The 17796-nt window shown below is 54.6% G+C and overlaps 1 protein-coding gene across 1 annotated transcript; it reads left to right on the forward strand.

Annotated features, from left to right (window-relative positions):
• The first annotated feature begins 983 nt into the window (after positions 1-983).
• PITX1 (paired like homeodomain 1) lies at positions 984-16185 on the forward strand. The gene is made up of 4 exons (XM_054079722.1): positions 984-1099; positions 9604-9785; positions 12460-12665; positions 15535-16185. Exons 2-4 carry the CDS (start codon positions 9623-9625, stop codon positions 16072-16074), a joined length of 909 nt encoding a protein of 302 aa, XP_053935697.1. The 5' UTR covers positions 984-1099; positions 9604-9622; the 3' UTR covers positions 16075-16185.
• The last annotated feature ends 1611 nt before the right edge of the window (positions 16186-17796 follow it).

The raw sequence follows: 17796 nt of genomic DNA on the forward strand, positions 1-17796 counted from the left end.
TGATTTTATGCTATTTATCTTTCTGATCCGTTCCATATTCGTTGTCCTTGGTTTTCAGCTGCAGCTATCGTCTCTATATGTGCGTGTGACCCACTCTGCTTAGGAAAGCACAAGCCACGTCCCCACCGCGGTATTCACTCGGTCACTGCCATGACTCTTGTGTTCTTCTCTTGAAAGGAGACTTTCCAGGGGACAGGTGTGAGAAGTGAAGCATCTGGAGCTCCAGAAGCATCTCTGGAAAATTAAACTGGATGGAGGGCCTGGGAATGGGTGTCTGGCTGGCTGGGCAGCACGGTATGGTGGGTCCTGTCACCCGGTTAAGCATCCCTCCAGAGCCCTGCACTGGACCCCTGGAACCCCATGTAAGCATCCCTCTGGACCCCTGCATCCCCAAGGAGCCCTGCATCCCCATGTAAGCATCCCTCTAGTCCCCTGCATCTTCTCGGAGTCCTGTATCCTCATGAAGCCTTGCATCCCCATGTAAGCAACTCTCTGGCCCCCTGCACCCCCCTGTAAGCATCCCTCTGGACCCCTGCACCCTCACAGAGCCCTGCACCCCCCTGTAAGCATCCCTCTGGACCCCTGCACCCTCACGGAGCCCTGAATCCTTCCGCCCGGGCATCCCTTGGTGCAGTTTCCTACCTGCCCCGGGATGCTCGGTGCTGCACACCCACCTCCACACTAAAATTCCGAACCAGGGACGTATTTAAGAGCTTCTCCTCGGGAAAGAGGGGTGGGAAGCGGTCCTTCCTTGTCCCTACCCCCCCCCACAAGAACACCAGACGGGAGGAAACGAAGAGGGCAGAGGCCATGGAAGCAGGAGCACGAAGCCCCTCCGGGGGCCGTACCGGGGGCTCACCGGGGGCGGGACCGGTCCCGGGGATGCCCCGGGCGGCGGGGCGGCGGTGAGGGGCGCGGGGCCGCCGGTCTCCCGGTGCGGCCGGCCCTGCCCCCGGCCCTCCCCCGTGTGCGGCACCCTGGGACGGGACTGACGTCAGGAGGAGACGGGGAAATCTCTCAAGAAAAGCCTGGAGCGGCGGCCGGGGCGCGCACAGCGCCCGCCGGGCTCGGCACCCCCCGCGGCCGAGCGCACCGCCCGGTAAGATGCTCGGGGGCTCCCCACGCGTGTCCCCCGCGACCCGGCGTGGGTCTGTGTCCCCTCCCCGTCCGTGTCCTCCCAGCTCATCCCTCCCCATCCCCGTCCCCCCCCGCCCGTCCCTCCCCACGCGTGTCCCCTCTCCCATCCGCGTCCCCTGCGTTCATCCCTCTCCACGCATGTAACTTGCGTCGCCATGGGTGTCCCCTCGCCTGTCCCTCCCCATGGGTGTCCCCTCGCCCGTCCCTCCCCATCCGTGTCCCCCTCGCGTCCCTCCCCACACGTGTCCCCTTGCGCCCGTCCCTCCCCACGCATGTCCCCTGCGTGCATCCCTCCCCATCCGTGTCCCCCCTCGTTCATCCCTCCCCACCCGCGTCCCCTCGTTCATCCCTCCCCATCCGTGTCCCCTCGCTCGTCCCTCCCCACTCGTGTCGCCTCCTGTCCCTCCCCTCGCGCCTGCAACCCCTCCCCACGGGTGTCCCGCAGCCCCCGGACCCCTCTCGCCTCCTCCGGATCACGGGTGGAGGTGCGGGGCTGGAAAACAAAGCCGAGACGGGACAAATAACCGCAGCTCGGGGTTGGGGGGGGGGGGGGGGGGGGGGGGGGGAAGCGCCCCTCACCGCGGCCTCGCGCCGCCTCCGCTCCGCGCTCCGCTCTCCGCGCAGTCCTTGACATCTTTATACCGTGTATAAATTCTTTCGGGGGCCTCTGCGCTTCGTCAGCTCTGACAAATGCGCTGGGAAATGCAATTCCAGAGGGGTTACCTCATTTTATTTTCTCTCTCTATATATATATATATTTGTAATTTTCCCCCCAAACTCCCCCTTGACTCGCCGCAGCGTTTCCAGCCTCCCGCGGTTCTTCTCTCGATGCCCCCGGCGGGGCTGGGGGGGTCCCGGGACGAACGAGGGGGTCGGGGCCGCGGAGGAGAAGGAGCCCGGGCCGTCGATGAATTCCCTTTGCGGAAAAAAAATAACCTTTTACACCCCCACTGCTTTTCTTTTTGTTGTTGTTGTTTGTTTGTTTGGGGGGGGGTTTATTTGGCTTTTTCCCCCCTTTTTTCCCTATTTCAATACTAGGCGCCGTCTCTCGGAACCACCCAAATATCTCGCAGCACCGCTCCGGGATAACGCTTTCTACAGCGGAGTGAAAACCTCGGTGTGCGAGGAAAAAAAACCTTTTTTATTTTCACGTATTAACCCCGCCTAAATGGACGTGAGGACCCCCCGACGACGGTATCTTTCGGAGAATTTTTTTTAGCTCTCCGTTAAAGAAATTGTCACCAGGCGAATTTTCTATCCTTTCGTCCCTTTTCCCCGCATTTTGCCAACCGCAACACAGAGTCCGAGGCACGGGTTGAACATAAACCAATTCTGTTGTGCCTGAACGGAGCACCGAGACGCTGTTTGCTTTTTATAACAGTTTAATATATATATATATGGTTTCCATTTTCCCAAAACAAGGTCCATGCTCTCCAGGTCATTCCCCTGCGCCAACTCCAGCCGCTGAGCTAAAAACTGAGAGTTACTTCACCGGGACAACCTTCCCCAAATCCTTCTTTTGCCCGACATAAGGATAAAGTCCCTGGAAACCCCCGCGCTGGAGCGGTGGTCACATCTCCCTGGTTAAAGGCAGAGATTTCCTACCGAACCCCACCGGCGGACTCCTCCGCCTCTCCTTTACAGTGGCTTTTATTGTTCACGCAGGTTTTATGATGAAATCTTGTCTTTCCAAGAGAATCCATCCCTCTTGTCTGGTTTAGAGAAAGGAGCGCTTTTCTCCGGGAACCGAACGGTGCATCCCTCCCCTCCCGTGATGAGCAGCTCGGATGCATGTTGCTTTGAAATAACAAAAGGGGAGGAGAAAAACATTCTCTAGTCAAGCTGAATTCCTTCGTTAGACCGCCTCCTAAACGTGCTAATAAAACTAATTCTTTTTTATTTGCCCTGAACTTTTATATCTAACCCGGCGTGCTGATTAGCACAGCCCTCTGGAAGGCAACACGGTCTTATCTCTCCCTGAGATGTGCCCGTTAAGATAGGGCCGTTCCCACAATGAAACTGGAAAGAAGAGTGTTCCCTGCCTTTCTCCCGGCGGTGTTTGCTCCGCGGGTAGCGGAGAGCCGAGAGGTGCGGTGGGCAGCGGGGAGAAAGAAGCCTTTAGAGGGGGAGTAAAAAAAATGAAGAAAAAAGAAAAGGAGGAAAAATAATAATATTTTTTTAAAGAAAACGGAAAAATTTAGAAGAAAATAAAAATAAATACAATAATATAGAGAAGGAGGAGCTGAATGCACACAAAGGTTAGTTGTTTCTCTGATTTTTGCGTTTTAAAGCAGGAAATGTGCAGCTCTGCAGAGATTCACTGCTGTTCAGAGAACATTAAAGAGCCCAGCGAGTTATTAGAATATTTCAGGCTCTCAGGAAATGTCCTGTTTAAGGGAAATGTGTTTCCCCCATCCAAATGCTGCAGCAATTAAGAAGTCGCTAGCCTGAAAAAAAAAAAAAAATGATGATGAGGGAAACCCACATGGAAACATAATATCGGTGGTTCCAAACGCAGCCTCTTTTTTTTTTTTTCTGCTGAAGAAGGATCTTCAGCAAATGCCAACGGAGTTCCCGGGCCTTTGATTATTCTGCTTCAGAGGCATCTTTTTTTTTTTTTAGTCCACAAAAGAGGGACATTTCTGGATCTAAAGATGCACAGAGTAACATGAGCAGCCTGCCTAGCAAACTCCGGTGCCCCTTCCTCCGACAATTAATAAGAAAGGCATGTTCCCGCTGCTCAGAGAGGGAATTGTGGAACTATATTGGACTTTTCCCCTCTCTCCCTCTCACACCTAGAGCAGCAGCCCCTCGTATGCCCTTGTCCATCCTCTGGCGGTGGCATCGCAGGGCGCTGACACTCTCGAGCTCACATCAGGCTGAGGGATAAAGCCAAGGCACAGCAAATTAATATCTTCTTAGAGCAGAGTCCAGCGTCTGCGGTCTGGAGGATGCGGAGGGAGCTGGAAAGCAGCCCTGGGCCGGGGTAGGACTGTGCCACCAGGAATTTGGGGAGAAAAGAGCCATCCCAGGCCGGCAGCGGGCACCCAGGAGGTGTTCTTATTTTCGGGGTGAGGGTAGGGGAAGGAAAGCCGAGGGGAACCCCCCTTGGTCTGCTTCCAGCTGCAGAAAACCGAGTGGGGAGAACCGTTTCTCCAGCCGTCATTCGCCGCGTTTCAGGAAAGCCTTGGGGTATCATTTGTATCTGTCAGAAAACATTAAGCCTTCAACTTTTTCATTCCCAGTTTTTGCCAGCGCTGCCGCTGGCAGCCCCGGGGCGGGATGGAGGCGGGGGGAGCCGCCAGGAGCCGCAGCCCCCGGTGCCCCAGGTGCCCCGTGTTGGTCACGGACCAAACGCCCCGAGAAAATCCCGTTTCTCCCGTTGGGTTTCAGGGGCGAGGAAAGCCGAGGGGAGCGCGGTGGGGCGGTTCGGAAGCCCTGCGCGCCCGCGGGAGGCTCGGCCGGTACGCGGAGAGGGGAAAGCTGCGGGTGCAAAAAGGGCTCCTTTCGTTTTGCTCAACTTCTTAGGAAAATCGCTCTCCTGGCCGCGCAGAGGAGGACAGGCCGGCTGGGAGCCAGCGAAATTTTCCACCTTCCTCTCCTGAGCGATTTAACACGCTCTCTGGGCTGGGGTTCTGCTCCTTCTCCGCTTCCCGCTGCCCGCTCCGTCCCTCCCGGGGGGGAACCGGCTCTGGCGGGGGGTCGGTGGGTGCCGAGGCTCGTTTCGTGGTCGCCGTTCCTTGGGGTTTGCTCCGTTTTCCCTTGGGGCCGGATCCGCGCCGGGGATGCTGAGCTTTGCGCGGGGGCGGAAACTCGGGTCTCCACCTTGCGCCTAAGGCGGCCTTCGGGGAGATGCTGTTTCGGGGCAGGACCCCCCGGAACACTGCTCTGATGGACTTTGTCCCACCCCTCGAGCCTGGCTGTGCTCCGCGGGGCGCCGCGCTGTCCTGCGCGCATCCCGGGCCTCTGATTCTCCCCTGCGCGCATCCCTGGCTTCTCCTTCTTCCCAACCCGCTTGGGCATCCTGCGGGGCAGAGCCACGCACCAGCAAAGGCCGAGAGGGGGTTTGGAGGCCCAAAACCACGCATCCCCCCATGCTCGGGACACTCTCGTAGGCGGAGGCTTTAAAAATGCCCCTGCGCGCTGTCGCGGCGCTGCAGGCGCTGGACACAGGGGAGCTGCGCCCTTCCAGCCGCTCTCACCACCCTGGCGATGCCCGTTGGACACTTTTAGAATGGTTTTGTTCTTAAAAGTTGTTTTCCCGCAGCAGCTCGCAGCTACCGGGCTGCGCGGAGGGGGCACCAGGTGGAGGTTGGATGGCTTAACTTGGCCTTGGTTTGTCTAGGATGGCTTTGTTTGGGTTTGGCTTGGCTTGTTTTGATTGTGTTGATCGCGGTTTCGTTTGGTTTGTCTTGGTTGCGTTGGCTTGGGTTGGCTGGGCTTGGGATTGTGTTTGGTTGGGCTGGGTCTCCTTGGGTTGGGTTGGGTTGGGTTGGGTTGGGTTGGGGAACCTCTCCCTCCTCTCTCGCCTCACTGCAACTCTCTTTTTCCGAGGGCTTCCCCCTCCTCTTGGGCAGAGGTTCTCCTAGGAGGAGATGCCTTCATTTTCGTAACAATTCCCAATAATTTATAGACTCAATCTGAGTCCATACAACTCTAATAAATCTGAAGAGGAAAAGCTGGCAGAGACCGAACCTCACTGCCTGATATACGGCCCAGGTGGGTTTGTGTTGGCTACAACGCCCAGGCGGGGGTGGGAGCCTCTCTCCAAAGCAGAGACCCCCTCTTCCCCAACACGCCGGGGGGGGACACAGCCCCGTCCCCCGTACCTTTAGTGGCCCCGGCGGGGTCTGTCCGCCCCTCGGGGGGCACTGGGAGTCCCGTTCTCGTTCAGACACCTCTTCTTCACGGGGCTGTCACCGGCGTGGCCGGCACTGATTTATTTATAAGCACCATCCTTGGGTTATTTATAGCAGGAGGAAGCAGAGCGGTTTATCTGCGGGTTTCCAGCGTTATACAGATCCCCAGCTGGGGGAGAATATCGGGGTGCGGTGGCTGCGTGGGCGCAGGGCAGAGGTTTCACACGCGGGTCCTGCTCGGTCCCTCTGCTTCTCCCAACCCTTCCCACGCCCACGGATGTCGCGACTCCCCAGGGACATCCTGGTGGGAGGCTGGACGGGAGCCCCCGAGGCCGGGATGCCCTCTTCTCCTCCATCCATCCCCGCAGCTCCCTCCGGCTCCTGGGGACAGTCCCATTCCGGGGTCACCGTCCTGCCAGGCCCGTGGGGATGGAAGAGCAGCCGGCTCCGAGCAGGGCATCAAGGCTTGCCTTGGATCCTGGCTGAAAGGCGAGGCGTGACGTCAGGAGAGGGATGCATGACGTCACACGAGCGGACCCGTGACATAGAGCCAAGGTGTCCCCAGCATCCCGAAACGGAGCGCACCCGGCGGGGGGGAGAGAGGAGAAAACATGCATTTGCAGAGGGGTGACAGCCCTGTGTGCGCGCTCTGCTGTCGCGACACGCGTTGTCGCGACCATAAACTGGGAGAACCGGGTGGCTTTGGGTCTGTGAGGTAGGAGTGCAGCCGCTCCCCGAAGCGTGGAGCGAGAGGATGCTCCTAATTCCACCTGAGACACAAACGAGGCACACAGAGGACGTTTATACATCGCCGACCACAGCCCGGGCACGCGCGGGGGGGCAGGAGGGAGCCGCCTCCCCAAAATCCATGGGATGCGCCGGGAGCGGCAGCGCCGGCCCTTTGCTCTGCGCTTCAGGCCCGTATCGGGGGGGGTCACTGCCCCAGGGACCCCCCAGAAGGAGACGGGGGAGCAGCTGGACCCGCCGTTGCTGTGGCCGAAATTGCGCCGGGGCTGAGCCTTATCCTGACCGGGAGGGAGCCTAGAAAGTATTGTTAAAAAATAGGCTTTATAAGGCAAAACCAAAACTGTAAATAAGGTGCATTGAAAAAAAAAATAAATCAAAAGAAAACAGCCACAAAGAAAAACCCAGAAAAAAAAAATCCCCCAAAGGAAATAGAAGAAAAAGAAAGGAAACCCACTGCCTCTGTTTTTGAGGCTGCTGTGAGCAGTAGGTTCGAGATAGCGGAGCAGCCGGGCTGTTGGCTGCCTCCCTCCAGCACTCCTGAGACAGAAGGAGCCCCCCGAGACCTGCCCGGGGCTGCCCCGCTGCCGGCCACGGGAATAAGGGGAGAAAAAGCCACTGAGAAGGATTTCAGGTCTGCAATCCGGTCAGCTTCCTCCTCCTCCTCGGGAGAAAGGCCATCCCACCTCTCGCTTCTCCCCCGGGAGGAGGTCTCCATCCCTCTCCTGCCTCGGGGTTGCGCATCAGCTGAGCCCCTCGAAGCCCAGAGGCCCTGGTAAATATTTGCATTTTAAGCCACGTCCACCTTAAGCAGCCCCGAGATTGTTCGGGTACCCGAAATTCCCCGTCATTTACAGATTCCTGAGCCAAATTCAGCCGGGAGATGCGGACGGACAGACGGACATCAATATTCTACTCCAAAAAAAAGAAAGAAAGAAAGAAAGAAAGAAAGAAAGAAAGAAAGAAAGAAAGAAAGAAAGAAAGAAAGAAAGAAAGAAAGAAAGAAAGAAAGAAAGAAAGAAAGAAAGAAAGAAAGAAAGAAAGGAAGGGAGGAAGGAAGGGGGGGATGACAACAAAATTAAAAAAAAAAAAAGAGAAAGCTAGGGAGACCTGACAGCACCCACCTGAGCATCCCCTAAAGTGCAAAAGGCGCTGGAGAGGAGGGGTGCAGGGGCTGGAAGCGTTGGGGTGTCCCCAGGCCCAGGGGCGGTGAGGGAGGAAAAAGCCTGCACGGCTGGAACGTTTCTTCCCTCCACTTTTCCATAAACTGGTTCAAAAGTTCTCTCCCACATCTTTACTTGATTTGAAAGCAAAATAGAGTGTCAGGATGGATCAGTTAAAGTGAGTCGAGAAAATAAAGAGGAGAGAAGGTCCTTTCCCCGAGCTGAGTTACAGCCAGGTTCTTTCTCGCTCTTCCCCTCTCCCCCATCCGCCGTGCAGCGGAGCTCCCCGCCGGTAACCCCGCTTCCCACCTGCACACACCCCCCCCCCCAAGGCTGAGGGCTTCCCGTGGGGCTTTTTTCCACCTTCCAAACCCCGAGGTGTTATCCGGGAAGGCTCAAGGCCCCGTTCCACCCACCCCGGGACATTGCGCAACGGTGTCCGCTGTGGGAGGAGGGGGTTCTCCCCACTCCCCTTAAGCCGTAGATGCCCTTCCCGAGGGTCACGGCGAGTTCGGATGAGGGGGGACAATTATTTGTTATTAATCATGTGCTGAAAGATGCTGTGATGGGAGCTTTCACGCTGCCGCTGCTCCCCTGGCTGCCGGGCAGGGTCAGAGCCACGCGATTATAAACCCTTTATTGATTATAAGCAGGAAAAAAAAAGATGTTTAAAAAACTTTAAACCCGGTTCAGACACAAATTCCAGGAGGCCGTCCCCAAAAGAAATCCCCTCCAGCTCGGAGGAACTTGTTCCCCGCGGGACTGAAACTCGCTTCGTGCAGGAACGCAGCCGCGCGCAGGGATGCTGAGGGGTGCGCATCCTCCGCGGAGGTTCCGCGGGTGGGTGCGGGGATGCAGTTGATCCAAGAAGCAGTTGCTATTGCAAGAAGTGGAAATTTTGGGTTTTTTTCATTTAAGCGAAAGCAGAATTGAGTTTGGCGGAGTTCAGTGAGGTGGAGAATGCCGTGCTGCGCGGGGGCGCAACCTGCGCGCTGCCGGCTGGCAGGACCCTGAGGAGGAGGGCGAGCCGGGAGGGGGATCTGGGTGGGAACGGGGAGCCCTGAGCCCCCCCCTGCGCGGCTGGGAGCGATTTTCCACCTTTCCGTTCGTTTATGAAATATTTTAATACCTCCCCGAGTTTGTGGGGAGGCTGCGGGGGAGGGGAAGGAGAAGGGGGGGCACCTTTAAAGAAGAGGCAGGGGCCTGTCGGGGGGCCGCGCAAGGGCCGCGCAAAGGGTGCGCAGAGGGGCGCGGAGGCAGGTCCGCGTGCGCGGCCTGGCCGGGCGAGCGCTAGATGGAGTGATGCCTTAGCGAGACGGGGAGGTTTTAACCTTCAGGGGGAGGAGCCCCGTTTAACTACAGGCATTTGTTCTAGGGCAGGTCACTTTAATCTCTTTAGCTTTAAACTGTCCAACTCGCAACTCGCGTTTCTCTATAAGGGATCTTTACCACTTCCCTGCCTATGCGGCCGGACTGCCGTGCCCTTCCCCGAGCAGAGACAACCGGCTTCGAGGCACTGCCGGGATCGCTTCTTCCAACACCCTTAAAATAATATTGTTAGTAATAAGTGGATTTGATTTTCGTTTTGTTGTCGTTTTTTGTTTTTTCTTTTTTCTTTTTTTTTTTTCCCTTAAAAAAAAAAAAAAGAAAGCGCTCCTTGTTGCTTTCTGTGTGGAATAAACACCTGCAAACTCCCCCAGGCAGCCCGGCGCCCCTGCCATGGATTCCTTTAAAGGTGGAATGAATTTGGAGAGACTGCCCGAGAGCTTGAGACCCCAACCCTCCCATGACATGGCTTCCAGCTTCCATTTGCAAAGATCCTCGGAACCCAGAGATCCCATCGAGAACTCAGCCAGTGAATCCTCCGACACGGAGGTGCCAGGTAACCCCCCCCCCCCCCCCCCCCCAAAAATAACCCGGTTCCCCCCACCCCACCCCCCGCCTCCCCCTCCCCATCGCTCCTTCCCTTGTCGGGGCAGTCGGTGGGGCTGGACCCGCACCCTCTGCGCATCCAGAGAGGGGCAAAGACGGGGGGGGGTTGGGGGGTAAGAGATGTCGGTGATCCCGGTGGCTCCATCCCCAGCGAACCCCGAGAAGCGGAGCGGGGGTAGGCGCTGACAGCCCGCAGGGAGGACACACACAGTTTTCCCTGCCCCATCCCAAGAGCTGCTCTCTTATTTTTATTTCTATTTTTTATTATGTAAAAAAACCCAGTTTTTAATTGATGGGGTCGAAAGGAAAGGGGGGCACTTCGGGCGGTGCGGTTTTGCAGGATGTTTCTGAAATAATGTCAGCCTCTGCCCGGGTTTATTTTCCAGCTGGGGTGGTGCAGGGATGGAAAAAAAAGATCCCTCTGTCAAAGGAGGGAGGGAGAGAAAAAGAAATATTATTGAAAAAAAAAAAAAGAAGGAAAAAGCTCTGCGGCGGAGGGGATGCGAGAGCTCTCGCCGCTCCCTGACCACCATGTGAGAAAGCGGCAGCGAAAGCTGCGGTTTCCCAGTTTGTGTTTCATTAAATTGGTAACATTTCGACAAGGACGAGGGAAGATAGGAGAAAGCAACAAAAGCTGCGGGAAGGAGCGTGATACGAGTTCTCCACGGAGAGCCTTTCAGGGGGAACTTTATTTCTTATTTAATTGTAATTTTTCGTGTCCGGTGTTACTCCTCGGGGTTCAGCAAGCCCTTGGCTCAGGCGAGGAGTTGTTGCCGAAGTGGCACTCGATGATAAATAAGGTTTGGGTTGTGCCTCCCAGCCTGATCCGCAAACAAAGTTAGAGATCGGCGTCTGGAAGGGACTCCGAGATTAGAGGGGATTATTTGAGATTAGAGAGGGAGATTTGCTCCATTTTGCCCTACCCCTGCGTGTGACCCCTCGGTGCTGGAGGGGGGCTGAGGACCCGCCTGCTTTTCTTCTCCCAGAAACTGCAAAATACCTTTTTTTCATTTTCTTTTTGTTTCATGCGGGAGGAAAGGAAAAAAAAAGGTACAAATGCCGATTAAAGCTAACGCGAGTTGTGATTTGAAATTGTATCGCAGCCCGGCGCAAAGGCAGGAGTTTTAATTAAAATCCTATCGGGATTAATCCCGGAGCGGGACGAGGGGCCGGGATGAATCCCTCCGAGGCTGATTTCCCATCCATCGCCCCCATCTCCCCCTCGGCCCTTTTCCTCCTGGTTTTTTTTTTTTTTTCTCGCGGCCGAAAAAGAGAGAGGATTTCTCTTCTCAGGGTTATTTTGGTTTCTATTTCCTGGGTCCAGGAGCCGGGGGGGGGGGTGGCTGTCGAGGAGCGATGGGATCTGAGCTGCAAAGGCCTTGTTTGCTCCTCAAAACACGCACAGCAGAGAGAAGCTGCTCCCCTTTTCCATCTTTTATTTTTATTTTCCTTTTCCGAGGTCTCCACCGAGCCCGCTCCCCCCTTTTCGCCGCGCCCGGGCGAGCAGCGAGCGGGGTGACTTTGCAAGGACGAATCCTCGCAGGGTTTGGATGCAGCCCGCGATTATTTTTAGCCTCCTGCTTGCCTCGCTGGGGGAACGGCCCCGGGCCCTGCGCCGAGGGGTAAAACCTCGCTTAAAAAAAGGGGAGAGAAAAAGAGAAAACTGCTGCGAGTTTCCCTTGGGCAGCAGGACCGAGGCCGCGGGGATGGCAGCTCCTTCCCCCGCTCCTGCCCGGGGGAGCACATTGCGTTCAGGCCTCGGAGTCCTTTACCGAGCTCTAAAACCGAGTCAAATCGGGCTGGGAGAGCGGGAAAGGCCCTTAGGAAAAGGGAGAAGGGGTTTATCCCGCCGTTGCGGTGGGGCTGCGTTCCTGTTTCCACTCCGCGCAAATCCCCACCGCGAAAATATTCCTGGGGGTTTCCTTTTTTCTTTTCTTTTTTCTTTTTTTTTTTTTTCCGCTTTTGCTTCTTTCGATATGATTTTTCAGAGGGTTTCACTCAGCCTCGGGTTAAAATAAACACTAAATTCCTAAAAGCGGCAAAAGGGGGGAAAGAAAGGAAGAAGCGAGGGGTGTCGAAGCAAAGAGAGGGGGTGCCTTTTGCAATTAATCGCTGCTGGGTTTTACACCGCTGCCCTTCCATAATTTCCTGTCGCGGCCCGGCACAACAAAGACAATGGAGCAAAGATCGCGCCTTAGGTAGAAGGGAATGAAAAGGTGCCTTAGAAAGAAAGGCAGAGCGGCCGATGCTGCGGGGAACCCGCTCCCCACGGCCGCTGCCCACCCCCCCGGGGGTCCCACCGCCTCTCCAAGGGCTCCGCTCTCCTTCCCCAACCGCCCCGGGAGAGGCGAGGTTTGAGTTGGGGGCTCGGTGGGTGCCCCCCGCGCATCCCCGCGGTGCGAGGGTGGTGTAACTGCTTTTGGGGGGGTTCGTATTTCTGTTTGCAACATTTTAAACAAAAGAAAAACCAAACAAAAAAAACCCTAAATAATCAAAAAAAAAAAAACAAAAACAAAAAAACCCTAAACAACCCAAAACAACACCAAGCAGAAAAAAAAAACAAAGAAAACCAAATAAAAAAATAACAAAACCACCCAAACAAACCTATCCCGCCATCCCACCAGAAAAAGAGCGCAGCGGAGAGCAGAAGAACGAAGACGGGGCCGCCGACGACCCGGCCAAGAAGAAGAAGCAGCGGCGGCAACGAACCCACTTCACCAGCCAGCAGCTCCAGGAGCTGGAGGCCACCTTCCAGCGGAACCGCTACCCGGACATGAGCATGAGGGAGGAGATCGCCGTCTGGACCAACCTCACCGAGCCCCGAGTGCGGGTAAGAGGGGCGGCAGCCCCGGGAGGATGCGGAGCTCGGAGGGAAACGGGGGATGGGGATGCGTGTGGTGGAGAAATGACCCTTTTCGGGGAACGCTGCGTTAGGTCATGGGCATCACCTGGGAGCTGCGGGCTGGATTTGAATTCCTCAAATTCACATCCAGGCCGGAGAGGAGAAATTCAGCTCCCGGCAGCGGAGAGATGCAGGCGGCTCCGCGGCTGAGGATGGGGCTGAGAAGGGGGCTGCGGATTGGAGAGGAAAGAGCCCCCCAGGTCCCCCCCTAAGCTTAGCGCGGGGACAGAGCAGCCCCGCCGCCAGCTCCAGCAGCCCTGGTGATTCCCAGTAATCCCAGGAATCGTGAGTAATCGTCTCCCCCCTCAAACCGCCGCTGGATGCCACCGCAGCTCAGCCCCAGCCGCGGAGCGGGGCTGTCCTGCCGCCCCCGCCGGCCGCGCATCTTCCGCGGGGTTTGAAGGACAAGGGCTGCGGAGAGGCTGCTTTCCAAAGTCAATAAGCGCTGTAGACACATACTTGCGCTGCGAAGGCGCCTCGGAGCCGATGCCACCGTATAAATAGAAATATATAGGGGTATATATAGCCTCGGTAGTTCCTTAGGGAGATTTACGGATGAAATATCCTGGCAATAACGACCAGACCGGAGCGGCTCGGGCTCTATTGATCCGCAAGTCACGGTTTCCCCACCTCCCCTTTGTATTTCCCCCCTTCCCGGGATATTTCCCTGCGCGGTTTTGGCCGCGGCCGCGCATCCCATTCGAGCCCCCTTCCTGCTGCCTCCAAAGGGAGAAACCCGGGAGACAACGGGAACCACAGCCCAAAAAACCACTTTTTTTTTTCCTCTTGGCAATTAAACCGCGAGTGACCAAACTGGATTACAGAGATTCTGCTTAAAACATTTCAAGAGTAAATAGCCATCCGCAACGGGGGAAATGCATCTGAAAGCGTTGTTTTAATTGAGTTTAAAACAAAACAAAGCCGTAGCGGAGGCTAAACTTCATTAATTTTGCTGGAATATTTCAGGAAGGGAATAAAACTAAAATACGAGTTGCCATTAACGTAATTTCGTTCTCCCTCCGAGTGGAGATGTTTTGGGTTGATGTTCGGAGATTGCAGATTGCAAATCTAACCTTAATTTGGTATGAGGGCCTTCCTTTAAAATGTCTAGGAGCCATAATTAAAACTATTACCCTCATTTTCAGGAAATTCCTGTCTGGAAGCACCTTCCGAGGAGTATATTACAGGTTTCGGACATGTTGGCTTTCGTTTCCTATTTCTACGAGATTCTTTTTATTATTGTTATTTTTTAAAGTAGACTCCGCCATCCGTTTCCCCCCGCGCCCCCCGAGTTTCCATCCTTGAGAGCGGGGTTTAATAAGAGTTGTGCCATTCCTGCGCCGGGAGGGGTGACCTAAAGAGCTGCTCCCCCACACACTTTTCCCATCTTTTCGGGGGCTGCGGTGGCCGCAGGGAGCCCGGAGCGACTCCTCGGCCCGAGAAAGCCGGGATGGGAGCGGCGGGGGGGGATGCTGCAAGGGGGAGGCAGCAGGCAGGACCCGGCGTTTAACCTGTAAAAGGAATTTGGGGCTGCCCGGCTTGCATCACGGGGGGCTCAAAGGCTTTCCGAGGGTTAAAAAAAAATATATATTCAAATAAGAAAGAACCTGGATCAGGTTTTTGCATCAAACACCCGGAGCGGCCCCCGCTCCTCTGTTCCGCAGGCAGGGCTGTAAATTCTCATTAGATATAGAGGCAGAGGCCGCATCCATCCAAGGGCGATGCGGGGACTGATTTTTTTTTTTTTCTTAAACCTAAACATACTAATCCAATCCCCTTTTTTATGATCTGTAACAGGGGACTTTTATTACACAGCATTAGCGTTCGGAAACGCGGCGGAGCCGGGAGAGCCAGCCCTCATCTGGGGCCGTGCCTGCGCCCCTCGCCCTGCTCCGGGGACGGGGATGGGGGGGTGTGGGGGGGGAGACAGGGGGCGACGTGGCCAGCGCCGAGCCGCCGACACTCGCCCAGGGACCCTTGGCGGGGAGCCGGCTGCGCGCATCCCGGCTGAAGAGAGAGGGATGCAGGCACAGCGCGGAGCGGGGATGCCGGGGAGGGGGGAGCTGCAGGGAGAGGCCGTGAAGAGATGTGGAAATGGGGGACCCCCCCCAGCTCCACTCTAGTGCGGGGATGTGGAATTGGGGGATGTTTGATGACCTTCACATCCTCTCCTCGCATCCTGCTGCTGGGATGTGGAATTGGGGGTCGTGTACCTGTGCGGGGATGTGGAACTGGGGGGTGTTTGATGACTCCCCACCTCCCCTTGGATGCGGGACTGTGGATTTGGTGAAGGGGGAGGTTTGGTGACCGCCATCTCCCCTCTCATCCCGGTGCAGGGATGTGGAATCGGGGGAGGTTTGGTGACCCCCATTTCCCCTCACATCCCAGTGTGGGGATATGGAATTGGGGGAGGTTTAGTGACCCTCATCCCGGTGCGGGGATATGGAATCGGGGTAGGTTTGGTGACCCCCATTTCCCCTCACATCCCGGTGCGGGGATGTGGAATTGGGGGAGGTTTGGTGACCCCCATTTCCCCTCACATCCCAGTGTGGGGATATGGAATCGGGGGAGGTTTGGTGACCCCCATTTCCCCTCGCATCCCGGTACACGGATGTGGAATCGGGGGAGGTTTGGTGACCCCTGTCTCCCTTCGCATCCCGGTACGGAGATGTGGATTTGGGGGAGGTTTGGTGACCCCCATCTCCCCTCACACCCCGGGGCCGTGCGGTGGTCCCGCACTCACCGTTCCCCCTCGGTGTGTTTCCTCCCCCCCCCCCCCACCCCCGACCCCCCGCAGGTTTGGTTCAAGAACCGCCGAGCCAAGTGGAGAAAGCGGGAGCGGAACCAGCAGATGGACCTGTGCAAGAACGGCTACGTGCCGCAGTTCAGCGGGCTGATGCAGCCCTACGACGACATGTACGCCGGCTACCCCTACAACAACTGGGCCACCAAAAGCCTCACCCCGGCGCCTCTCTCCACCAAGAGCTTCACCTTCTTCAACTCCATGAGCCCCCTCTCCTCGCAGTCCATGTTCTCGGCGCCCAGCAGCATCTCCTCCATGAACATGCCCTCCAGTATGGGCCACTCGGCCGTGCCGGGCATGGCCAACTCCGGCCTCAACAACATCAACAACATCAGCGGCTCTTCGCTCAACTCGGCCATGTCCTCCCCCGCCTGTCCCTACGGGCCGCCGGGCTCGCCCTACAGCGTCTACCGGGACACTTGCAACTCGAGCTTAGCGAGCCTCAGACTGAAATCAAAGCAGCACTCCAGTTTCGGCTACAGCAGTTTGCAAAGCCCCGGCTCGAGTCTAAACGCCTGTCAGTACAACAGTTGACGGGCTGGACACAAAGCACCTCCGACAAAACACCGCCGACAAAAGCAAAGCGACGTTTAACGGAAAAGACAAAAAAAAAAAAAAATAAAAAAAATTTAAAATATTAAACCCGATCGATTAAAAGCAAAACCCGAGCACGAGAGAGAGGAAAAAAAAAATACACGCAAAACAGCACGAAAAAAAAAAATATATTCCCCAAAAACTCTGCGGACTTAGAAAAAAAAATATTGATGCAACCAACAAAACAGCGCTTTAAAAAACAAAAAAATCAAACCCAAACCATCAAAACCCATAAAAGGACCAGAAAACTTTTTGCAAGAGACACGGAAATCTGGTACATGGATGAGTTGCAATTTTTTTTTTCTCTGGATTTATGCGGGTTGTATGTGTTTACTTGAACTTGCACAGGAGTTTGGTGAGGCGGCCCTTTCCCCGCGGGGAGGGCGGCCGGGGGGAGGCTCGGTGGTGAGAGCTGGTGGGACGGTTCTTGGCCGCTTGTCGCACGGGAAGAGTTTGGTTAATGTTTACCACTGAGGAACAGAATCACACTCGAAAAACAAAAACAAAAACAAAAAAAACAAAAGGGGAGGGGGGGGTGAATATAATTCGCAGAGTCGATTCTGCGGGGGGAAAAAAAAATGGTTAAAATATTAGGTATGAAACTATTAAAAATAATAATGACAAGGGTCAACCACTTATATAAGGTTATATTTATATCTACCGTTACATTGTGCCGGATCATTGTCCATGGCCATTGAATAAACTGTTTTTAAAATGCATGATTCTTGATGTTTTTTTCTTTAGTTGGAAGCTATAATCCAGTCATTCCTGATACTAAGCAGCTCAAGGTTCCTACCTCTTCATCCTTTCCAAAAGACTGCAGTATCCCCGGTTGGGAGAGAGCACAGAAACCCTCCAAGGATGCGAAAACTGCTCAGCCGTTCTCCCCGTCCAAAGTCTTATCCTGATAATGAAATTATCATTCGTCTTTATTTAAATGCAGTTGGGTTTTTTTTTTTCTCTTAAAAAAAAAATGATTAAAAACCCGAACCTCTAGAGAGTCTCGTAAAACAAACAAAAAAAAGGCGAAAAACGGTCTGTTACGAAGCGAATCCAGATACTGCATTTCTGCTAGAGAAACAGTGAGCCTCGGCGTCTGGAAATGTTGCTTAGTGAAGCTGAAAGCATTCCTTGCTTTTCGAACTCTGAAGGAAAAACAAGGACACCCCCCCCCCCAAAAAAAAAAAGGGAAAAAATATATGATCTTAAGGTGTTATTATCTTAAGGTGTTATTATGTAAATGTAGATACTTTAACAAGTGCTTGTTGGCAAAAAAAACCCCACAATCATGGAAATGATAAATATGGACTTTATTAATAAGCATACAAAACGCATATGAAGTTTAATTGCAGGCATATTTGTTGCTTATTTTTTTGTCGATACTTATTACTTGTAGATGACAAAGAAACGTAATATAAAATGCACACGGTACTTCTTTCCCAGTGTATTTCACACCTGTGGTAAACGTTACGCTGGATGTTTCAGTTATGATGTTGTGGATAAGGATGCAGTATATATATTGTTTTATAACTTATGTTTTGTGGTTTATTTTTTTTTTCTTTCCAAAATTAAGAGCATGGGAAAAATAATAATAATAATAAAAAAAAAAACAACAAAAAAAATCAACAAAATCCAAAACGAAACGAAATGTAGAAATGCCTT

The sequence above is a fragment of the Cuculus canorus genome, chromosome 14 (assembly GCF_017976375.1).
Source record: "Cuculus canorus isolate bCucCan1 chromosome 14, bCucCan1.pri, whole genome shotgun sequence".
NCBI lineage: Eukaryota > Metazoa > Chordata > Aves > Cuculiformes > Cuculidae > Cuculus > Cuculus canorus.